The sequence below is a fragment of the Athene noctua genome, chromosome 7 (assembly GCF_965140245.1).
Source record: "Athene noctua chromosome 7, bAthNoc1.hap1.1, whole genome shotgun sequence".
In the NCBI taxonomy this organism is placed as follows: Eukaryota; Metazoa; Chordata; class Aves; order Strigiformes; family Strigidae; genus Athene; species Athene noctua.
This window is the reverse complement of record NC_134043.1, coordinates 11,931,853-11,957,297: the sequence shown is the minus strand read 5'-3', so window position 1 is coordinate 11,957,297 and position 25,445 is coordinate 11,931,853. Positions and strand designations below refer to the sequence as shown.

Below are 25,445 nucleotides of genomic sequence, written 5' to 3'. Positions count from 1 at the left end.
GTTGTAGTAATAAATCTTTAAATGTAGCTCTGCTTCAACAAAAACAAAGCCCTGATTAATTTCATATTTATGTCAGCAGCTGTTTCAAGGAAGACCTGCCAGATATTGATCCAAATATAGTAGACGTGCAATAACAAAAGGGGAAGAGGCTAAATGGCTTTATATGAAGGAATGTGAAAAATTATAATATTCGTCCTCTAGATTTGGCTTTAACAGCTGCAATCATGCATTCTTGGACACAGCTGTGTTTTATATCTTCGCTATTTGAATGAAGACAGGAAGCTTCTCAAATAGTGTTTATTTGCTCAATTAAATAGGAGGACGAATGCCTGCAGAGCTCTGGGTCTGAGTTCTGGTCCAGGGTGTAATGATGTAGATCAGGATTTTTACCCGGGTAGAAGACAACGCAACACAACCCTGCTGAATCCTGACAGAGATATCATATGGAACCTGCACTTCTCACAACTCCCAGGAGCTCACAGGGTCATGGTTACATACTGGGAAAAGATTTTCTTACACCTAGCTGGTGTCTGAGTTCTTCCTAGATTACATCATTTTACAAGAGAATTGCTTTGCCTTCAGAGCCATTTTTCTTAGGAGTAAAAATCAAATACCAAAATAATTTACTTGCTTGAGAATAGCAGGATCACCCATTCTGGCACTGGTTAGATTCTGCCAAAATATTTGGGTTTTTTTCTGTCTTTCTCTTCCCTCCTGTTGACATGGGGCCAGAGACAGGGGTTGAATGTGGGCATTGTTCAGCCCACACATTGCATTCTTGTGCCATTTGCAATCACACCTCATGTCCCCTAAGAGCAGTGGCTGGAAACCAGAGACAGAAGGTTTGTCTGACCAGACCTCACTGGCTCCAAGTCTTTTTACAACATGTCACTGAAATTTCTCTAGATCACTGCTTTATGTCCAGCTCCAGCCAGTGTGAAACTGGCTTCGATTTCTTTTTCTCTCTTTTTAAAAGACAGAAGTGAGAATGAGTGATTCCTTTTCAGCACTGAAAGAGAAGAAACAAATTCAGGTCACAGTAAGGAAGAAAGGATTAATTGGAAATGGAGACTGGATGGCTGCTTCTCCTGTAATTACAAAAAAGCATGGTGAAACCAAGTTAAAAAATGTTGAGAAGGAAAATTTAGGATGAAGTCTGTCTACCTACAGCCTTTTAGGTAGCTGAAGTTCTCTGGTGGGAGCTTTCAGTGAATTGTTATTCCAGAGTAATGGTGCTCTCAGGACGTGCATCACTAACTTCCTCCGCTGGCCACGGACAGACCAGCACATAAGGGAGATGTGAGGATTAGCAGTCGCAGGTGTCCTGGGATCTTTGAGAAGACAAACTGCCTCATCACGCCGAATAGCCACAGTTACTAGGGGTTGTGGGGAACAACTCAGACTGACGGTGTTGAAGTTTAGAAACATACATGGTGACTGTGATTGTGAGCAAGATACATTCTGCTGCGAAGTAATAAATGGAGTAAAATATTTTAATAACTAATGCTAATTCAGGAGTGCTTGACAAACAGGTCTGCTAGAAAGGACTTTATCTGGTCCTCTAAATGTATTGGAAAGTATGTTATGAATATAGGTGACTGACTATTTCTATTGACAAGATGATCTTCAGGCTCAACATGGTAACATAGAACCAAAGTATGAAAGTCAGTAATGCTGATTATAAACCTCCCCATCTAGCTTCATTTTCAAGCTGAGTAAACAAACCACAGACAAGATAAATAAAAACCTGCAACTGATCAAAAATATTAACACATAAGGTACTGAAGTAATACTTGGCAAATTTTGATATGGAAACTATGCAGCAGTTACTTTGGTCTCAGTATGAAATGAGGCCTTTGGGATAACAGTCTGTGCTTGGAGGCTTTCACATACCCACTTTTCTTGTCTTCCTCTCCCTTTTCCACCCTCAGCTTGTGAATCAATTGGCTGACTACAGCCACATTTGTCAAAGGAATGGTGATCTCAAAAATAATTAAGTTCCTGTAGATTTTTTACTTACAAATTGATGTTTGTAGAGCTACTTGTTATGCTGAGAGTGTCTGCTGACAAGGTTACAGTGACCCGCCTTAAAGGAGATCTTGCTCTCACTGTTAACAAATCATATTTTGAATGAGATGCTATACATGTCAGATCTGTGCTTTTAGCGTTCCAACAGGCGTGCCAAATGTGCTTCTTTGTCATTAACTCATGACTGCAAAATGGGAATGGAGATATTATGTTATTTCAGCTAATCAAGTACTGAAGCTTCTAAATGCCAGAAGCTTTGGCCAAACTGTAAGGATGAAAAATACACACAATCAATGATAGGTATTTGAAAGATTAATCAGAAAGCATGAAGTCTTTAAACTCATTGGTACCCAGCAAGCAGGCTCTTGCCAAAGAAAATAAGATTTAGAATGTGCCTGAATTAAAGAGGAAATTTGAGAAAATAACCTAATGAAAGTACCCTAGAAACCGAAATAGAGGCATTTATTTTGACAAAATTATCACATCTGCTTCTGAGTTTCAATTTTATGCTTTTTTTTTTTTTTTCCCAAGTAAGTATTGTAAGTATTGTTTTCACAAATATTCTGTGGTATTTTTATTACACTTAGAAGCTGGTCTTTGCTTAAAAGCAATGTAGCAACTGAAATGACATATCAACTATCAAATATTTTGTGCTCACCGTTGCAAATCTAGTCCAGATGAGCACAGCCAAAAGGTTGATGGATTAACCAAATACCTTGATCTGAGTGTTTTCTCCAGTTTCTGGTCAAGTATCAATACCGGAAAAAATTAAGCACTACAATCAACATTAACTGCCATCCTGAAATGATTACTTGTGCATAATAGATATGTGGATTGATGTAGTGTCTTGGGAGCCAGGGATAAGGCATGTCTTGCTTGGACAGTGCAGAGGAAGCTTGATTGCTACTGATGCTTTTCCCGATCAATTGCTAAACTGGGAAAGGCTTGAGCTGTTGCTTTTAAACAATAAATTTAATAAGCATGGCTAGACTATTCAAAAGGAACCTAGGGTCATTTCCTCAGTACATATTGAGGTAACTGAAGAAAAATGATTGACTGTCAAAGATGACAAATCTTCACAGATTGCTCTGACTCACCAGAATTTACTGGCGCTTCATTATGTCTACACAAAGCCAATTTTTTTAGGACCCTATCAATAGCTGTAAATATTTGAATATTACAACTTAAATTTTGGCATTTTTTAGTTTTTTTGAACTAAATTGCCTATGAGGTGTTCCCACATTTATGTAAGCCGTTTGTACTTTCCTGTACATGTTCAGTTGTGTTTTTGCAGACTGTTATTACTCATTATTTTTAATTCTTTGGATTTACATCTATAGTTTCCTGAAGAGTAATTTTTTGGAAGTAATTATAGACAGTTGAAGACTGTAGTATGAGTATAGGTACCTGGAGACCTCCACCAAGGCAGGCTCCTTAGACAAATACAGCATGGCAGATGGTCCCTGCCGTGAAGAGCTTACAATCTAAATAATTTTCTTATCTCACTCTTCTTTCTCTGAGGTGTGAGTACCTGATTAGTATCCAGCTGCCTGCTTGTATAGTATAAGTGCTCTCAAAGGCACCCCTCTCTGCAGCATGCTCAGCAACTGAAAGTAGAAATAATGAGCAGACAGCTTTCTGACTTGCAACAGTTTAAACACTGTTAAATAATAGTTTTTGACAAGCAAGTTTAGAAATCAGGTGCTAATTTTCTGCAAAGAGTCAGAGAAGGACATGTGGAATCATCACTGTGCTGGGGAGATCAAATTCTGTAGATGAGACTACTGACCCACGGGTCTTGTACAGGTTAGTACCAGTCATCTCATTAAAGAAAAAAATCGCAAGCAGAGCCACTTCTGCAAGACTGTTAGCAAGGCTCTTGAAACAGAGTTAGGTTTGCTCAAAATGATAAATACCATCCATTTGTATATTATCTGAACTGTAATTGAAAAGGAGTAATTATCTTTTCACTTATTTCATACAGGAACTTACATGCCTATGTGACCAATCAAGTAGAGAAATCCTTTCTGTAACTAAGAGCACTTTGAGATTTGTATTACTAGTGAAACAGTTGTTACTTGTTGATGTGTTTGGCACCCAAGAAATCTATGATTATTCTTCCATTCTTCCTTCTCCATCCTATCAGTTTTGTACTTGAAAATGTACTAAGCTTGTTGAAAATTTGATCTAGTTACAAGGAGTATGGGTAGTGCTGGTTAGGGAATGACTGCTTATTGCCTCTTCCAGGACAAGAATCAGGAAGCATCTTGACCCTTACCCATGGGCTGATGTCCCAGCCTGGCCCGCGGGGTCAGTGGGTGTTCTGTGTCCGCCAAAAAAAGCTGGGGAATTGTTATCCTTTCTTCTTCCACTGAAAACATATTGCTAAGTCTCCAAAAACCTGAAAGTAGGGATTTAGGGTGTTGTGAAGCCTTTTTTCACACACACATGCTGTGTGACATAGTGTGCTAAGGGGAATGTATGGCAGTACTGTCTGCTCCCTCCACTGCTTTTCTGTACCTCCAGTGTCTGGAGAGGCTGTAAACCTTCAGTAAACACAGAATCCAGCCAATAGTTACATCTCTTAGTCCCCTATCTGAATATCTATCTTACTGCAGGCTGAACTTCCAGTCATAGTGGTATGTAATCATGGGTGTCAAGATGATATCACACTGCCTATGCTCTAAAGCTGAGGGCAGGGTCTGATTTTGAGTCTGTTTGGGTCCTAGACTTCAGTTCAGGTTCATAAATGGAAGACTTCAGTCCCTCAGGGCATTCCTGTTCTGCTTACTGAAACAGGTTTTTCAGTTGTTCATCAATTAGTATTAAATTATTGTTTTAGATCAGATTTGTAAGTTGTCAGGTTGTCAGCAGCCAGGGAGAGTTGGAATGAAGTTAATATTTGCTATGCCTTGCTGTGGTTGCAATGGGAGTGTGGGTATTTATTTATATCAGAAAGGACAGATTGCACTTACCTGTTACTGTGTGTGCCACTGGGGCTCTCCATGTGCCTGTGTGGCTCCTGGATCTCTTTGTCAAGTGTTTGAAGAAAAATCAATCCCTGGAAAAGTCAGTTCAGTATAACAGGGATTGGTGACTTGGCAGAAGTTACTGAAGACCCTATAAAGCTTTGCAAGAAAAAAAGCCCCAAACACAGAACTCCTTCTATTCATCCCTTTCTGATTTGATTCTTTGCCTCAGCTCTCATTCCAAAGGGCAAGAGGCAGTAGCACCACCAACAAAGCTTCTTTTACAGCCTTTTTTGGCATTAGTTATGGAAGGATCAGGTGTCTGACCTTTCAGCAGTAGGTAAAAGGAGAATAAAAAGATCTATATTTCTGACAGTTTTCTTTGCACTGACTGTTGTATGGGGTGTGCCAGTAACGTTAAGGCAGAGGACCAAGCTTGTTAGCTTTGACTGCTCCTTCCTTGCAGTAAGTTGAGACTGTTCAAGGTAGTGAACTTTCTTAACATGGCAGAATCCGCTTTGCCATGGGGTGGTCCATATGTGCACAAATCTTTCTAGATACTGATAAGGTCACCAAGGACTTTTATTTTTAAGTTATATATGTTAAACCAGTGTGCCTCCTATGAAGGATATCCCTGTCCTTATTCCAGCCCAGAAACCTAGTTGTAAGCTTTATAGAGTTGTTTTCAGTGAGATATGTAGGAGCTGGGTCTTATTAGCAGAAAGAGTGATTTAAGAATTGAGAGAGGCATGGGGGAAATGATCCTGTGTGTTTGTGCACTGAGAGTATTCGTGTGGAGGCTAAACAGTCTCACAATTTATAACCATAGTTAATAATATCTCTCCTCAGCATATTTCAGATTCACCCCAGTGATATCAACACTTGATGTTTTAAATTATCTTACATATGCCTTTATGTCCACAATATTGATACTATTTATGTTGATGGCCAGTTTGCAGAAAGGTCAGAGGTGCTATATTCATGTATTAAAGAGGTTTTCTTGTTCTGTACCTCACAGTTGCATTCATTATACAAAATATGTTCATGCTCTGCCATGTTTCTCTTCTTTCTCAATTGTTCTTTCTGTTTTCATCTTCCTTTCTTCTTTCCACACTTCCTTTCTTCCAACAGCATCTCCTTCTGTGGAAAAGGCTGTGATCTCCATTCCACTGTAAAAAAGAAAAAAAGTAAAATTAGATGAGTAGGTAGACCATTCTGATGTTTTCAGTGCATCACCAATGGATTTTACTCATTTACCATACCAATAATATTACTGGGGAGGGAATTTCACATTTTGTGCAAATGTTTGAGGCCTAAAGCAGATGCTGTAGCTCTCAAGACTTCAATGCCATGCGTGGCAGATATATTAGCTGGTCAGTCAGAGTAGTAGCCACTGCCTAAATCTCATCAAATGTTGGATGGTGCAGATGAAGGATGGTGCTTTTAAGCCATACCTCTTTTTCTGAGGAGCAATACTATGTCCCTGGAAAAGCTATTCTGAAAGCTGCCCAGATTTGACTTAAATCAACATGTCCTTTTATTCTTTTTCCCCTCTTCTCCTGGGGAAAAAGGGAAGATGTGTTTGCAAGCTAATTCTCTAATGCTTTTGGGCCCCATGCATTGCCAATGACCAGGCCAGAAAACTGTCTTGAACTTTCGAGAAGGGAGGAGCATGGGCTGGCAGAAAAGTATGACTGCAGATTGAAAAAGATCCTGCAGCATTTGGAAGATCCATCAGGAGGGAAAAAAGCCCCAGTTTTAACAGTGCACACGCTGAGTCACAAGGACCTTCCTTTCAGGGAATGATTGCCAGGCACATTTCTGGAAATTACAGTTTTAAAAAGCCCTTAAAGGAGCCTTTAAAAATGAAGACACCCAAATTTACACGTGGCCAGCAATGTTAAGGCACAGGACCCTGCTTGTTGGCTTTGGCTGGGAACTGAATTCAATATGTTGAAAGCAGAATCCATTGTATGTACACATAAATAGCTTCTATGCCGATATATTTGATTCTGTTTTCAATTGTGTGAAAGTATGTATGTTTTCAGTGAAAATTTGAATTACATGTATTTTGGAAATTAGATGTTAAACTGTAATATACAGATGAATTTCATGTAAAAGAGATTATGGTAAAAATTAATATATCCTTTCATATAGCCTTTATACTGTAATATCTTTTGCCTTTTATTTTGAAGTGTATAATTCCTTGCTTTGCTCTGAAGCACTGAACACTCAAAACAAATGTTAAATCTCAGTGTGACCACAATATTAATTATCTCGATATGCTTTTATTCCTACAGCGAAGATGTTTGTAAACGAGGATTCACTGTTATTATTGATATGCGGGGATCCAAATGGGATTTGATCAAGCCTCTCCTAAAGACTCTTCAAGAAGCCTTTCCTGCTGAGATTCATGTTGCCCTGATTATAAAACCTGATAATTTCTGGCAGAAGCAGAAAACAAACTTTGGCAGTTCCAAGTTCATTTTTGAGGTGAGAGCCACATGAGATATGTATGGTAAAGCATTATCTCTGATAAGAAATTTTCTTCAGGTTAAAAAAAATTCCCAAGCCCTGTGATTGAGAGAAAAGAAAACACATCTAAGGACTGTTTGCAGGAGCGGGCTGATGCCCTGACATCAGGTTGCCTTCTGAGCACACTGCTGGAATGGGATTCATGTTTCATCTCAGAGGTTCACATGTATAGTTCACTTTGGTGAGGGTATTTTTGTGGTATTCATTTCTGGTGGTGTTGCATTCAGTCTTTCTTTTTTTTTTTTCTCTTAGGAAAACCCCCCACCAAATCAGTCAATATACTAATGACAAAGTTCTCTAGATGCTAATGTATGGGTTTGTTAGTTGACCTCTACCCAACTCCAAGTGGTGCGTTTTTTTCTAAAAGACATTTATATTAAATTTATCTATATATTGTCACTGAGACATTTAACTGAGATTTACAATTCAGGGGCAACATTAACAACTCATGTAAATGGTAAGGTGCCTCAGGCAGGTTCTTTGAAAAATAAACAATGTACAACTGCACAATTAAAGGGAATTTTACTATGTCATTGGTGAAGACAAACCAGCCTTGCTTTCTTAGTGCAAGTTTTATATGAACTTCACCTTCTTATCCAGAGAGATGCAAAGCTCAGGTGCATGAAGTGCTCATACATCAATCATGCACATCTGTGAGTTAGTCATGTGTTGGTTTTTTTTTTTTAATTTGCTGAGAAACAATTCTATCATTGGCTGTCCTACTTAGTTTCAGAGGGACACTCAGATTTTACATCTCTGGAACTCAGAAGAGAATTTGGCTATAGTTCTTACAGTTGACTGCAATGCAGAAGTATTTAAGTATATATTTAAGATCTGTTGAAGTCAGTGTAATATAAATATGTCCTTATTTCGAACCTCTTCTTAGAAGAACTCTTGAATTGCAGTGGGCAACTAGGTTGGTGTTAAGCATTAACAAACTTACATTATTATCACAGTTTAAGTATTTGTACACTTTTCCCCTTTGTCTCACAAAAACCAGTCAACTCATAAATTTTCCTTTGTTTAAATGTGTCTTTACCTTCCTTAGCTACCTATGAGAACTCATCCATCAGTATAGGTTTATGTCACCTCCAGAGATTCCTCAAACTTACTGAAATCTCCATTCCTGGCAGAAGTGGCTGCCATTGCAGTGCAATGAGGTTGGCAATGCTGCCTGTGGGAAATGAGAGGGACCAGGGCAGTGGGAAGGAGAAAGGAGACGTATGGACACAGAAGAACATGGAGCAGGAAGAAGCCGGTGCAGTAACAGAATAGCTTTTGGGGATGGGGAGTTCTGTTTAAAATATATATGGGCAGTCCCATAGTAACTCAAGAAAAAACAGGTTATGCGTGTATATCCAACACTGAATTTCAGTCCTCCAGTGCTTTAATAAACAAAAGCAATGCCTTCCTAAAGCTTCAAAACCTAGAAGTAAATAACAGAGTTCAAATATATATTTTTAGAAGATTCGTTTGTTTTTTAAATGAATTAATACTTTGTGGAGGCTTGACATTTTTTTATTGTGTGGAGTTGGTGTGATGATAGTGAAGAGTAAACTGTGATCAAGCTATTCTTCATAGTTACAGCCTGAGACTGTACTGTGTTAAAAGCTCTGGACTCATTTGCTCTACATGCTGGCACGCATTAAGGGTATCTGCATTTTGTGTGTGTGCCTTTGAGATTTAGTCTGTCTGCTGGGCTGTTCACATGGGTGTCTATCATGGCTCACAAATTGTTGGACCACAGGAGAGTCAGTGCTTTTGCTGTCTGTTGGACCACCTGCAGACACTCAAAACTGACCAGTCCTTCAATTCTATAATTTTAAAAAGATTTCTTAAGTTGTGGTCCACTGGACAGTAAACCCCCTGCAATATACACACCGCAATCCAGGAACTTCTGGTTTAAAAGTTTCTTGTGGATGCTGCTGCTTATCACAGAATCACAGAATCATCAAGGTTGGAAAAGACCTTGAAGATCATCCAGTCCAACCATTAACCTCACACTGACCGTTATCAATAGATTCAGGCTCTGGGGCAGCTCATACTCTCTCGTAAGAAGAACTGTGAGTATCAAATAAACATTGCAGGTCATTATGACTCACATTTATTTGATTTATGTGGGGCAGTACACAGAGAGGCACCTTCTCTGCACTGAACATTATAGTGATTTCCCATAGCTGTGATCAAGCATGAGGTCCTTGGCAGGAACAGACTGCAGTGGAAGGCAATGTAAGACTGTTGAATTACCCCATCTACAAACTCAAGCAGTAACCAGTGTCAGTTTTAAGGCCATATTCTGATTTTGGGCTTAATGGAAGCATTATGCGTGTGCCAGGGCAGTGTATGACCCTTAGTGGAGGCAAATGGTCTGGATTTTGTGTTTGAGTGACAGAATGATTCCGTGTCACAGTCCAGAGAGTGAAGCATGCCCACAGATCATCACACAAAGGAAAAAAAAAAAAAAAAAAAAAAGGTTTGGTTGATGTATGTGGACTCCAAGGCTTCCTTTCACTTTGAGGAATGGAACAGGCAGCTTAGTTACTATTAATTCAGAGGTGTCTTCAAGATTATTTTATTTCTTTTGCCGAAAGGGTTTAAACTGTGGGCAGCGCTTTATAAAATGATTTTGAAAAGAAAGACAAGTGATGCCTGAGAGACAGTTACTTTATCTTACCACAGACCTTCTTATCTAAGGTCGTTTTCATGAGCATTTCAAGAACTCCTTAAAGGAATACCTGAATTAAAAATTTTGCTACAGAATTCATGAAATAAAAAGCCTTTCTGCTATTTCAGCATGTCAAATTCTATTCATGATGAGTGCTTGCATTAGCTTGACATACTACAGGGGGAATGCCCAGGTATTAGCCATGAAGAGAAGTCTTGACAGGCAGTTAAACTCTAAATTGAATTCTCTTCAAGGGGTCAATGTCCAGGTCAAGATGTTTAGAAATTTGAAATCCCTCTGAAGCTATATACTTACCTTCCTATTGTTTGTTGGCTCTTCCCTTTGTTCTTCCCCTTCCCCAAAGCAAAGAACATTGCAAGAAAGTTTTAAAATAGTATTTCTGCTGAGCATAAGTTCAATACAATCCCAATTTTAATACATTGCAGAATTATATTATATTTAGATGGATACAAATTGGAAGAAAAGTCTATTATTAACTTTAAACCGGTGGGCAGCTTGCTATTTTGGACGTAACTCAGCTAATGGACAAGACTTGAGGTGTTTTTCTTTGTAGATGACTTTTACAAGATTGCTGTGATTATTGGGTGCCTTCACTTCTGAAGAGCACAAAGTCTGACATTCTTTAGAGGCCTGATCTTTAGGGGAGAGATGTGCAGTCACTGATGAACATCACAAGCCTTTAAGGGCTGCCAACTTGGGTGTTAACATGACAGCACTGAAAAGCTCTAGTAACATATGAAACCCTATGCTCATATTTCAGAAAAAAATAATTTGTCTAAAATAAATGGAAACAGCCATCAGTTGTTGCACCCTTAAACTGTAATCTTCTTTCCAGGCACCCAGTACATTTCTCTATCACTGATTACTGACTATGAATGAATTAAAACCATCTCTTATTGATTGTGCATGATTCATGAGCAGTGCTTTCTATTAGCAATAAATTCTAATTGTTAATATTCCAATGACATTTGACTTTTACATTGATTTTTTGCTTAATTACATTAGAATTTACTAATATGAAAGAGATCTGCCTGTGGCAAAAGCCAAATGGAATAATCTGGAAGAAAAAAACAGCATATTCTGTGTTTTGGGATGTCACAACGCCTTCTTCAGTTCATATGCCTAACCCTTTTGCTGCTGTATAGCCACTAGCCTGAGTGTAACACAAGTAGCAGAATCCCTGTAGTACCATATGCCTGTTTAGTGAACAATCACATACAGATATCCAACACCTGCAGTAAGAAGTCTTCAGTGTCCAACTGGGTTAAAGTAATCTATGGCAGAAGCATTCTCATTATATGTTTTTGATAGTCAAGCCACCTGAAAAAGATAGACATTATTCCAGTAAATATCATGTCTTTTAATAAATAAATAAATTAGTGCTATTAATAGGAAAGTTTTCAATTCAATTATTTCATCAAAATTAAACATAGTCCTTAGCATCTTTTACAGTGTTCCTTCATTTATATATTGACAAGGAAAATAATCCCTTCATGCTGTTTATGGGTTGCATTGTTATTTCTAATTAGACATTCACTGATTCAAATGCTGTCATTTTCCCTTCCTTAGACAAGTATGGTATCTGTTGAAGGCCTGGCAAAACTTGTAGATCCTTCTCAACTGACGGATGAGTTTGAGGGATCCTTGGATTACAACCATGATGAATGGATAGAGTTGCGTGTCTCCTTGGAAGAGTTCTTCAACAGTGCCATCCATTTATTGTCAAGGCTGGAGGATCTCCAGGAAATGCTGGCTAGGAAAGAGTTTCCCGTTGATGTGGAGGGCTCAAGAAGGCTGATTGATGAGCACACACAGCTCAAGAAAAAAGTGATTAAAGCTCCAGTGGAAGAACTGGATCGTGAGGGTCAGAGGTTATTACAATGCATAAGATGTAGTGATGGTTTTTCTGGTAGGAACTGCATTCCTGGAAGTGCGGATTTTCAAAGTCTCGTGCCAAAGATCACCAGCCTTTTAGACAAGCTGCATTCTACCCGGCAACACTTGCACCAGATGTGGCATGTCCGCAAGTTGAAACTGGACCAGTGCTTTCAACTCCGTCTTTTTGAGCAAGATGCTGAGAAGGTAGGGTAAAATCTGTCCCTTTCATACTTTAACCAAGACTTTATCGCAATGACACTGTGACCATAATTTCTATAATTAGCAACAGGAGGTATTCATCACAGGTGTAAATCTCATGTTGCCAGTAGATGTACTTTATGTGACTCAGAAACCAAATTCACTGGACTAGTTGTTGGTTGTAACAGGTATAATGACATCCACAAATAACTTGTCTGTGTCACTTTTGATGAAAGTTGTGTCACAGTGGTAGACAATAGCATGAGAATCTGGCTTTTTTTTTTTTTTTCCAAGTTTCTTTTACTAAGCTTATGAATGTATGTCACAGTGCCTAGAGAAGAATGATTTTAGGGTTTGATTCACTATGATTATTTTTTGTAGTTCTTGCGAGTCTATGGGAAATTAGTAGTTTAAATCATTCTAATTGTTAATTCAAACATTTTCAGTTTCCCTTTCCTTGGAAATCACAACAGGATTTGCAACTGGTAAAATCTTTAGTAATGGCTTTGTACCAAGGACATGGCCACTTAATTCCCACAGCATGAGATCTGAGATTGTGTTTAGGTTAAACGTATAAACAGACCAAGAGAAAGTATTCTGAAATGACAGCAGCATGCAAAACTGTGTGGCTGTTTTGCATTAAAAAGCACATCAGGATGGCATTTGAATTCATACCTGACACTGAGTCAGTGAGCAAGATTCCTGTTCACCAGCATAAGACTTGGAGAAATATTTAATAATAAATTATTCCACGTAGATTGCATTGCAACTTCATATTTGTTAGATGTTTGCAATGTAGTGTATCAGCCTGAAAAGCACATGGGGTATCTTGTGATGAAATACAGCGTACAAAAGTATTTAGAGCAGCAGAAGCACAGGTAAGTAACATGGCTTTTGGAAGCTGTAGTTTCACAGGTGTGCAGTACCGCTGCGGAGTTACTTCCCCATTCCCTACCTCTTCAGAAAATATTCAGGAACCTGTAGTAGATAATGAAGTCCCCTGCAAACAAAGTATAGCTGCTTGTCATGCTTGTTGAAAAGACTGGCTAAAAACCAGAGATCCTTAACCAGGGCTCACATACAAATTTCAGTAATACACAATGAAGCAGGCTTCTTACTACTAGTATTTGCTTCTGTTTGCCCCTGGAAGTACATGCAGGTAATGATTTCAGTGAATTTATTTTAGAAAACTGTTTTGTGCTAGAGTCTCAGCAGGTTCACTTTCTTAACACAGAAGTGCTTGATACCTTGTTAGGTGGTTTTGTGAGAGGCCTTTGCTGCACATTTAAAATTCTAGGCCACAGAAATAGGGTGTTCTCTGTGGAAAGTACTGAGCTCTCAGACTCATGTTTCTCTCGTTTGTATCTCCGTCAAAAGCACCAATCTCTGAATCTTCTCCGCTTCATGTATCTTCCAGTTGTTTCACTAGTGTGTCTGCCTGGACCCAGGAGGAATAGCAAAAGAAATGCAGACCTCAACTGCAGGGGGATCTCACTGAAGATGATATTTTTTAATCAGCTGCAAATTGATATTATTTTTAAAACATCAGGGAGAAGCACATTTCTGAAGCAAATATAATCTTCAGTAGTAGAGAGCAAGATGCAAGACATTGGTTTTCAATGCCTATACTAAATATCTCTAAGGGATGCTAGGACTGAAAAGGCTCCATCAGTTGTATAATCAATCCTCCTTGCTGGGAAAACCTTGAATGCAGATGAGTCCCTCCAAAATGAGAGTCACTGTAGCATCACTCAAGAATGCATAAGAGCAGAGTTTTTCTTCCAAATGCTACAATTTCTTCTTCTTCTCCCTTTTGCTTGTGTGTCACATGCTATAAGGAGATCGTGCATTGCTGCCCTTCCCAGCGGTGGCTGTATTTCCGTCAGTGCTTCAGTTTGGATTTTCAGTTTCTTTGGGATTAATCAGATGACCGCTGCTTACTATCATAAATTTTTATTTTTATTTATGATTGTTATTTGATAATATTATTAGCAATTTATTACTATTTAGCAAGTTATTATGATTATTATTGATGTTATAAGCTGAAGGACTTTAAAATCAAGACAGTGTCTGACAAGGTCTTATTGCCAAGCACTGTTCTGTAGTGTTGAAGGAAGTCTCTAAAATATTTCTTTTTATCTCCTGAACAGGCATAAAAGGATGGTGTGATACAAGTCTGAGCATTGTGACAGCTAGGTTCTTTGCATGTGTTATTATGAGGTTGTTAAGTGTAAGGTTTAGGCAAGCCAGTAGATAAATGAAGCTTCTGAGGTGAAGGAAGAAGCACTGAGAATGTGATTCCTGCCTTTATAACACTGGCTGTCTCAAGCAATTTCTGACTGACAAAACTGGCATTTTGATCTTCTCAGTATCTCTATTCATCTGCCTCACATTACCTAAACACACAGTTTTGCTTTGGCTTTTCTGAGTAGCTCTGCTTGCTTTGCCTTGAGTAGTACATTTTCCCAAAAGATAGAAAATATTTTGTTGTTTTATACTCTCAAATCACTGTTTTAAATCTTTTCAGTTTGTGAGTACCTAAAATTTTTCCAGGAAATGTTGCAGACCCTTTAACTTCACATTTCACACATGTGGACTGATGTAAAATATTGATGTGCTTATTCTCCTTAGCTGCCTTTTGCAGGTCTCTTTGAAGTAGCCTGACCATCTCAGACTGGAAAGTACTTGTCTCATAAAATGTTTAGAGCTAAATAGAGTCTGAACGCTGTCTCCACTGTATAAATAGTCACCACAGTGTGTCTGTGTATTGAATTTTAAAGTTTCCTGGTACCTCCATTTGCTCAGTTGAAATCTACCCTCCACAATTAGATATGGTAGCAGAGCCAGGACAGTCTTCATCTCCCAGCGAGAGGCACAGCTCTTTCCATATAACCTGGATGTGTCATTTAGTGCTAATCAAATGACAACGCTAACATCCTGTGAAAGCTCAAACTCCAATGTAAAATTCTGAATATAAATAAGGTTTTAGGGCCTTTTAAAATATCACTGCATACTTATTGTAGGATATTTTAGGAAGCCTGTTCTAATAGGGAGAAAATGGACAAGGAATTTCCATGTTCTGGGCACCTCTGATTTTAAAATTTCAGTTGTCCTCATTGCTTGAAAAGTTCTTAAATATGGGCTATGAAAAAAAAGGGAACATAAGAAGGAAAAACACAGTGTTTTAAGGTAAGTTATTTTTTGAACCCCTTGGTATTAAAATATGCCAGATGTTCAAAGCTAATCAGTTAACTTTTGTCCCTCCTATAGATCTCCTCTGTTGGAACATTTATAAATGACAGTCACTACCTGGACACACCAATTATTCAAATTACACGTATTACAACTTACAGAAGGTCTGTATAGTTGTGTGCTGAGCAACTCATATTATTGACAAAATAAAAGGAAGGGGTGGCAGTCCAACCCTGGGCTTCTCCCACTCAAATCACTGGGAAAGAGCAGAGCTGTCTGTGGAGAAACTGCGTCTCCAAGTCAGGCCTTTATGGTTTTATTTTCCTGTGCTGGGACCGAGGGAGAGGAAAAGTTGTTCCATCACATAAGCTTAAGCAGTTTAGTGAGAGTGCATCCCCAGATGGCGACTGGAACCTCCTTGAAGCTCAAGTCAGCAGGCGGGTCAGCCATGTGGGGAGCTTTGGCAGAGTGCTGTGAGGAAGCTCACATGCTGTGCAGTGCTGACTAATGATCTGCTGATAAATAACACATTTCAGCTGCTAGTGTAGCCCTGACCCTCACTGTTCAACGAATTAATTCCTCACCAACTAATATATACGTACATATGTACATATATATATAATTTTGAAACTAGAACTGAGGCTTCACTGTGTTTTTTAATGGGTAGCAGGGAAAATATTTTTAGCTATCAGTAACATGAAAAAATGTAGTCCAGTCTAAACTGAATATTGTTTAAAACAAAAAAACCCATAATCAGCATAGATCCAACTATTAGAACTATCTGAGAAATGTTAATTGGTTGGTTGAAATCTAGACAGGGAGAGGAATTCAGGCAAGAGTCCACATGTTTGGCACTTGAATAAACACCAAAAAAGACAAAAAATTATTCTTACACTCTGAACTTTCCAGCTCTTCTGGAAAGCATTTGTAACTGGCACCCAGCTTGACTTTTGTAGGAATTTCCCCATCTTTCTGAGTTGGTTCCATATCAATTTTACTACTCCGGCATGTATGTGAATGAAAAACAGCTATCATGATGTAATCAGCGCTGTCCACATTAAGTATAAACAATATAGTCATCAGCTGGACTGAACCAAGGATCTCTACTGTAATCTTGTAACACCAGCACAAAGAGCAAGCTGCTGTAATGTCATTGGGGTCAGCCTGTAACGGGAGGCAGAGGAGACTGCATGTTCCCTCTGTCCTCACCTCCCCTTCGCCTTCCTGACTTTCTACAGAGTCCACTACACAGAGGCAAACTCCAAAAAATGACAGTGGTAGTTAGAAAATGCCATGAGTGAATTTCACTGGAAGCTTGTGGTGGGTAAAACATTTTATTTGAATAGGGCCACGTTTGTAGAAAGTCTAGTAGCAAACCTCAGGCCACATCTAGTCTTCAAGGAGCAGTGAAATAGCGGGCTTGCAGTCAAAACCATCTGCCTCATCCATACTAAAGCTTCCCTTTGAAAAACCTAGCTCTGCCTGTGATTTTCCCTGTGGAGCAGGCTGTGGGAAGCTGTGCTGGCTGCTGGGGGCTGCCGTGGTGCCACTGCTCTGTGGGTGGCTGCAGCGAGAGGGAGCGGAGGCCATGGCCTGCAGCTCCTACCCACAGAAGCTGGTGCTCCCATTTCCCAGGTGATGTGACCAGCCTGGAATAACAGAAGGATTTCGGTGAGTGCAAGAGTGATCGGAAGGTGATAACTATGCAAAGTTCATACAATAGAATACAAGTTTGGAGAAGGGGAGGAGTAAACAATATGGTTGAGGGTGAATAGGATGGAATAACAGTTGCAGCAATTCTCCTGCATCCCCCTCCCTGTGCAGGTGTGGGCAGTGAGACTGTGGCACCAGGGAGCACACACTGCATTCCTCCATTCTCACACACAACACTGCTTCAGGCCTCTTCCTCGGTCTGGTCTCCTTAAATAAGGGAACTGATGCATTATTCTGCTAGATAGGTGCTATTAAACTCAGCCCCCATGTAGTAAAATGAATAATGGGGCATCTGGTTTTCAAAAGAGGAAAATCACAGCTACAACAGGTGTACTAGACTCCTGTCTAGTGTCCTATTCCTATTCCTAATGAAAATACTGGGAATACTCCTAGTGATTTTCATCAGAAGCACAATATATCCCTTAATGCTTATTCTGAAATACCAGATGAAATTTAGGAGTTCCTGGTTTAGAATCTAACTTTACACCATACTGAGTTAGTCTAGCAAAATACAGGGAAGCTCTAGCTCCACAGCAAAGTCAGTGGCAGAGATTATCCAAGAAGTATACAATCTGAGTATTTGAACCATGCTCACACTATTATGGGAGTATTACACCTGCCAAAGGTTCGTGTTCCTCAGAAGGAAAGAATGCTCTGCAAGCTACTTTTGTCTAAAAGATGCAGGATGACTTTCATGGAATGACAGAATGCAAAATGTAGAAGTTTATGCTGTAGCTTAGAGGGGAAAAGATGGCTTTAAGCAAGAAACATTGATATCTTGATGTCTGAAAGAAGGGAAACTATCAGTGCATTTGTGATTGTATGATACATATACACTTTAACGTTTCATACATTACTTCCCCTTATACAGCACTTAAAAATTCTGATGCTCTATGTTCTGTAATAAAATGCATTACAAATCTGATATGATCCTTCTTGCTAATAGGAGGCAGTTTAGTTTATTACAGTCCATTAAGTAGAGCAATTGTAGCTGCTCCTTTAGTCAAGTGATGCTGTGTGAGGAAGCATTTCCTAGAAATGGGTCTTAGCTGACTTTCTGGGAAAGCAGCATGAGAAAGATTAAAAAGATCAGCAGCATGTTCACCTCTTCATTTCCCATCACCTCTACATTTTCTTCTTCTAGCAGTGTCAAAAGACCCTGGAAGTGACACATAAGCAGATGATAGAGTTTTCCTGTTTACAGTATGTCATATTAACCCTTAAGGATTTGTGTAATGCCAAAAGGCATAGCACCTGGGACAGACTCCTCTGACTGAGATAAAATACACTTAGTGAAGGACCATTTCCCTTCTCTTATTTCACTGCTGGAAGCACTTGGATCCTTTGATCTGTTCTACATGCCGTATATACAATTGCCTCAAAATTTTTGTGTGTAATGTTGGCTTAGAAGTTACTGCAAGGGGGATATCTCCCAGGGAATGAGCCTGGGAAACCAATGAGGAAAGTACTGAGAAGCTGACGGAGGGAGCTGTCATATGTGAAATGAATACAAAGCAAATGAATTCTGGGGAGGTGGTTAAGTAGGACTGGGGAGGAGGCAGGAAGCATATTAAGGGGGGAAAGAACCAAAATTGGGATTAATAACGAGAGCACATCTTTAGTGTTGTGCACCAAGGAGAAGTATATATGCCCCCTGTGCTGTTTCACTCCAAAAGAATTTGTGACTGAGTGAATGGTATTTAACAGTTATGAGTAATAATCATACAGGCACAATAAGTGTGGATTAGACATGGATTTTTGCATAGGATTTTGATTTCATTTAAGTTACATGAACACTGCAATGATGTACAGAACTCAGCGTGCCCTGGATTTTCCATCTAAGTACTTACATCATGGATATCACAACAGCACAGTAAGTGAGCTTCACAGTAAGGAGCTTTCCTGGAGATTTTGAACACAGAGGGTGTTGTTAGACCTGAGGTAAGCTCCATAAGACTTTCTCAGTAAAAGGAGTCAAGAAGCTTAGTGTCTTCTTCAGAGACAGTTGTCTACAGGTCTAAGGGAGGCTCACTTAAGCACGTTACTTTCATCCTTAGCCCATTCCAGATGTGTTTACAGAGAGAGGACAGAGGCCTTGGGGTACAGATACTGACTGGGAAAGGCACTGAGCTGGAGTCTGCGTTTGTGAACATGCATGTGTTTGCAGAGACCTTTATAAGAAGAGTGACCAAGAATTTGCTGCTAAGCATAAATAAAATGCCTTACCCATAGTCCCAGAAAAAGAGTTCTCAGAGATCATGACTCAGTTTGTTGTTGGTACCTACCCATCTCAGCCCAAAGCAGCTGCTTCTCTGTTGGGTAAAAAAACCTCAGTTTTGGTTGCATTCCCTGACCTGATTGCATTTTGGTGCTCGAGGACTCCCTGAGTTGTCTTGTTAAAAAGACAGAGGCCTAGTCCTGTAAAGCAGAGTCTCAGCTTCTATTGAAATTAATGAAAGACTCACGGACTCTGACAGGTACTCAGCGAGCCAGTGCCGTTAGAGCCCTACATCCAGGAGCTGTGTAGCCACCATCTCTAGCTATTCTTTCTGTCTCAGCCTTACTGATAGCAGGGTTAGCAACTTTGCCACCCACTTACAGAAAAGAGACCTTATTTCCATCTGTCTGTGCTGGTGCTCCCCACCCCCTCCCCAGTATTCCAGTCATATTACTACATATTTGCCATGTTATGGGCAACCTGATTTACCAGGGCTTCCAATAGTCCAAATATGGGAAAAACAAGCTTTGAAAATGTTCCTGACACAACTGCTTCTTATTTTTAAGCTATAGAAGAAATATACAGATCTCTACAGTTATGGATCCAGAATAGACATTGCTCAAGAGCAACATTTATTCAAAGTATTTTAAGTTGCTTTAGCGTCTTTTTCTCTGTCTTTTCTGATGCATATGGACTCTTGCACAGAGCACATAGTGTCTGTTCTCTCCTGAAACCTTGTTTCCATATCTGGCATCTAGTCTCTCATACTGACAGTGAAAAATACTTTCTTTTATAATCTGAAGTTTCCCTTAGCATATGGTGCCTTTTATGGTACAGAGATTCTCACTAGATGACTGTGCTTCGCCATTAATAAAATCAGACTTGGGATGCCAGTGCTGGGAAGGAAAGTCAGCTATTAGTCTAAATAAGCTGCCATGTGAATAGAAGATCATCATCTCATGTCATCCTTTGTACTTAAGCCCACTCTGAAACAGAGTGGACCAGCCCCTTGTTCAACGTGAAGTGTTTGCTCTGACACGGAATTTCTAGTAACACGAAGAACACAGAAAAAGGGTGCAGCTAGATCCCTAAATTGTTGAATTGACAAACACCATCTTACAATATAAAGATTTTTAAATGTCATAAAGATATTGTATAGATGATGTGGAAAGGAGGCTTAAATTGAGACTGACCTAGGTACATAAACAGTGGTTAAATGCCTGCTCGTATGGTACCTAGAGCAGTAAGGTACTGAATCTGGCTGGGGTATTGGCTGTTTCCACAAAAGAAATGCAGAGTTGCAGTTGAAAAATGCCCTTGGAGATGTAAGGGTATGGAAACATTCCTACTGAATACAGATACGTATCCACACATTACTTGGGTTGCTTTAGTATAGTACTGGGAATATTCTTCTTCAGTTAAGATGTTTTATGCAGGACCTTTCTAATAGCATCAATCAAGGACAAAGATCAACACAGGAAATTCATATCAAAGGGAGAAACTGTATATCCATTCTTAAAAATCTGTGTATTTCCCCAAGAGAACCTATGCCAGCTCTAATCACTTTTATTTAATTACTTCACACAACTTAGAACAAAGGAGGCTCTAACAAAACAGGTGAGAATTGAAAGCATGTAGCAATAACTCTATTATAAGAGTAGTTTTTCATTAATTTTCAGTGTTTATTCAAATGTGTTCACTGTCATGTTTCCTTTTGTTTTGTATTTTGAATAATTGAACTCTTGCTACTGAGTACTGCTCCTGCTTTGTCTTGAAGCACGAGTTCTCTCTGTCATGGATAAGCCACTATGAGGTGTTCTGATGCAGCTGAATAAACAGTATGATGTTCTGAATGCATCTTTACTGATTTATTATTTTTTTTTCTGAAGCTCAGTAGTAGCAAAAAAGGGCTTAGGCTTATGGACTCCCCAAATTGCTGGGTTTACCTGGTCTCAGACACATATTTTTTCTTTCTTTTTTTTCTTTTTTTTTTTTTTTTTAAAAAAAACAAACAAAAGAACAAACTGCCTAGAAGCAGAAAAATGTTACAGAAAGGGGTGGTTGTGCAGGGAATGTGTGTTGACAGTTCCTTGTGATGCTATGAGCATAGATGTCATGTGCTAAAAAGATTTCAGAGTGGGATCAGAACCTTCCACTTTGGAAGGCCCTGAGAGTGGCAGCTATGCTCTGTCAAATCTGCAATCCCTATCACCTAGCCATGGACACAAAAGAATTATTGGGGGACTGTGGGGTAAATCCTTTTCAGCATCTGTAAGGATAAATTACTTGCAAACCCCTTCATCTTTAACAGAAAAGTGAATCCTCCATAGCCTATATCTCTCAGTTCAGGAACCTCCATGCTGGAACTTGCAGAGTTTGCAGGCTATAGCTCTGTATTAAAGATGCAGCTAGCTGACATCTGCTCTGTTTAATATGAAATAGGCTTCTGACAGGTTGCTAATGACATCCACGATTTGTTGCCCCAAATGTAAAGTGAAGAGTTGCCAGAGTGAGAACTAATGGTGGGGGGCTCTGTAGGACCTGTTCATTACTTTGACCACTGCTGGTCACACTTAAAAGATCCTGTTCTTCGTATTTGTAGGAAAGAACAGATTTTTGTAAGACCAGGAGATCATTATAGAAGTTTTTAACTTCCCTCAAAGCACATGCAGAGCTCATTTCTGCTAATTGGATTGTAAAATCAAGAGGTCTTCATTATTAGTGATGTGCCAAAGGAGCTTGCAGCTTTTTCATAGTGTCAAGCCTGTATTCTGCTACTTTCTTATTTACCAGTCAAGGCCACAGGGGTCTTCCCCTATGTATCAATAGCATTGTGAACATTTGCTTTTCTGCCTTTCCATCCAACAGTAGAAAGCTTGGCGACAAATCTAATGACAACAGGACAAATCCACAAGTACGCACCAACTGCTTTGTGCTGTTCCTACAACTGAAAGCAGCTACAAACCCAATTTTGCCATCTGGTTTGAGGAAGTATGGGATTGCCTTGCCTGCTGAGCAGAGCAGTACAGGGAACTGGATAAATATATATCAGAAATTCTCTTCCTGGTGGATGTTATTCTAGTGGTGAATGTCACCTACGCTTGTTGCAACCGTCATTTCTTTCCCTGTGGAGGAGGGGGCAGAACTCCCTTTGTAGCCTAGCGTTGACATTTCTGTTTCTGCTGCAGTGAGTCTGTTGCTGGTTTTACAGCTCTGAGGGTACAAACTTCCTTCCGTAACACTTCCATGACCTGAGTTCAGACTCCACAGGCAAAGCACATAAGAATCTTCTGAAGGCATTTGTGGTCCTGATTTTTCAGATGTGGACAGCTGTCCATCAGAAAAGGCAATCATCTACCAGAGACCAATTGCTGTTGAGCTGGATTGGCTTCGGAGAAGCAAAATGAAAGTACAAAGGATGCAAAGTTCAAAGCTAAAAGTTGGGAATTAAAAACCACAGGGGTTAACTGCCTTGCCTTCCATCACACAGGAAGCCTGTCCCACAGTAGGAGTCCTGATCTGATGTATAAAATAAGTATCTCTGTGCTTTCCATCTTTCTTTATCAATTCATTCTGCCTTCTGCTGCCAAATCTGCTTCTGAAGGCAGCTAAATATGTTGCCTCTACAGCACTTGGAATTGAACCTGATCTTTTTGATGGGAATGTAAAAACAATAACAATGCCTCAATCCACTGCTCCTGCTAGGGATGAGGAAGACTTACGCATTTCCTTCATTCTAAGTGTGCCCTATAGCATAGTTACAGCAGTCTGGAGCCACTTTCCATCTAGTTTGCACTGGATCATCCAACACGCTTGTGACCTTTCAGTGTAAGAGGGCAGAACATTAACCAAGTGATGGCGTAATTCCTGCTGTATGTTTCCAGACTCTGGCAGCAGTCGCCTCACAGTCCGTCTGCTCCTGACTGTAAGGAAACAGCTCTGAAGCCTGCCGCTGCTGAAACTGGAACACGGTGTGCTGTGCTATTTGTAGTTTCCTGCTGCCGGCACTGGATATGCAGTTACTATTCCTTTTGCTTCCTCCATGAACATTAGAATGGGTCCAAAAATAATTGAAGGCAGTATGTTCTGATGGAATATTTTTGCATTTGCACAAATTTCCTCTTTATTTTGCTTGCCAATTTTGATAGGGAGCATTTTGAGGCTGTTTCAGCTTCTCCAGCTTGGCACCACTGGGAGGCATAGGAATGCTCCCCTGATCAGTATGGCAAGAGAAAGTGTTTTGGCATCTGAATACAGACTTAAAACTCATTTTTAAGGATGAATATAGCATATTTTAACCAGGAAGTTCTGCTTTAACTAATGAAGACAAGAAGACCCAAATGTTCTAAAGGGCAATGAAGCCCACACATCTAGGGAAAAAAAAAAAAAAAAAGAGGCCTGCACATAAAGAAAAAGATAATAAAGCTGCTTTTTTTATTTATTGCTTTGATGTTCAAGAAGTTTAGGTGATAAGAGCCTAGCTATCAGGAAATAATGCAATTAAGCTGTGCATGAGGTTCACAGACTTACTGTGCAGCATCTTTCACATGTAGCTATGTGATTATTCCTAAATGGATGTCTTCTGGCCTGGCTGAAACACTTTAAATGGCCTACACTTGGCAGAGTTTGGGGTCTTAAAAGTATCTGAAATTAGCCTTCATATCTATTTATAGGGAACATATAAGAGTGGGTGTGCAGTTTGAGAGATTGCCTCCTCAGGAGCTGGATATGATTTAAGAGGTGAAACCAGGAACATGGTCTGTGGATGGTTTCCAGGAGCATCAGTGTCATTTTAAACCAGGTCACTTTGCCTTTTCTTCTTACATATCATGCACATTATGAAAACTATTTTGGAAATGTTTTCTTGAACCTTCATGTATTGCAAGGCTCCTCCATATTACTTGGCATTGAAATCCTGGATGCCTTTTGTCCTACACAGGTGCTGAAAAGGTGTCACAAGCAAAACAGTTGAGGAATTTTGTTCAATTTATTGCTAATCAACACATAGTTCTGATCTCAATTTGGGTGTTGAGAGGAAAAAGAAGGACAGGCTCCAATAAACACCTCTTCTTCCCCAGGCTCAATCTCCCTGATTTTTGTCGTGGTTTATACCCAGTTCATCAAAATTCTTCTGGTGGGGTGACAGGCAGTGAGTGATATCAAGGATAATATTTGCATGATTTTTTTGTCTGCTGCCATCTATTCTCTGATTCTTAAGATTTTTCTGTCGTTGTTCCTTAGTGTCCCTGCACTGGCATGAGCCAGCCCCTGTCCCTCAGGGGTGTCCCTGCCCCTGTGCCATGGAGGGCCTCACAGAATGTCTCCAGCCCTCAGCAGCCACCATTTCCTTTCCCTAACACCTTGTACCCTGGTGCTTCTCTGGCTGATGGAAGTTTTGGGTGGGCTCTGGTTTGGGCTCTGGTGTGTGGTGATTTTCCCCGCCAGGCCCCCCCTGGTGCCAGAGCCGGTGGGAAGTGGCTGGGTTTGGCTCGGGGCGGCTCACGGCCTCCTGGCAGGCTGCCCCACCACTGCCCTGCTGCACAGCCCGTCACTCATGGCACAGGGGAATGCACGAGCAGCTTTATGCCCAGCCAAACTTGCCTTTTAAGTACTTTCATCCCTTAGGAATCAGAAGTCACTGTGAGGGGTGAGTTAGATTTTAAGATTTTTACCAACAAGTCTGTTCACTGAGGTGGGCCTTAAGGCAGCCCCGTGAAAGCCAGGGGCACTGCCGATGGGGTGGTGAGGCCTGGTGCCACCCGTGGAGCATGTATCCCCAGGCAGGGACGCTGTCTGCCTTCCCAGCTTGCCAGGTTTGCCAGTGTCAGAGGAAATATTGAGCTGGTTAATTCATGGGATGGAGAAATAGCTGGGGGTAGGGAGCACCTACAGGGGTTGGGAGTGCCCAGTGGAAAGTTGATACCCTCAGCTTTTCGTCTGTGTGGAGATTCCAGCTCCATCCCCAAAGTCTCATGCCATGTTGGGAGTTTAAACCTACGATTACACCACAACTGTATCTCTGGGCCTC

At 40.1% G+C, this 25,445-nt stretch overlaps 1 protein-coding gene across 12 annotated transcripts in view; it reads left to right on the top strand.

Moving 5' to 3' along the window:
* KALRN (kalirin RhoGEF kinase) overlaps nt 1-25,445 on the top strand; it is a 524,667-nt gene that overhangs the window by 196,669 nt on the left and 302,553 nt on the right. For all 12 annotated transcript variants that reach the window (XR_012633922.1, XM_074910291.1, XM_074910292.1 and 9 more), the window contains exons 4-5: nt 7,298-7,490; nt 11,788-12,300. Coding sequence is in view for 11 of the 12 variants with exons in the window: in XM_074910291.1 (XP_074766392.1) it covers nt 7,298-7,490; nt 11,788-12,300 (706 nt within the window). In the remaining variant the exon portion in view is untranslated. The remainder of the gene's footprint in view (nt 1-7,297; nt 7,491-11,787; nt 12,301-25,445) is intronic.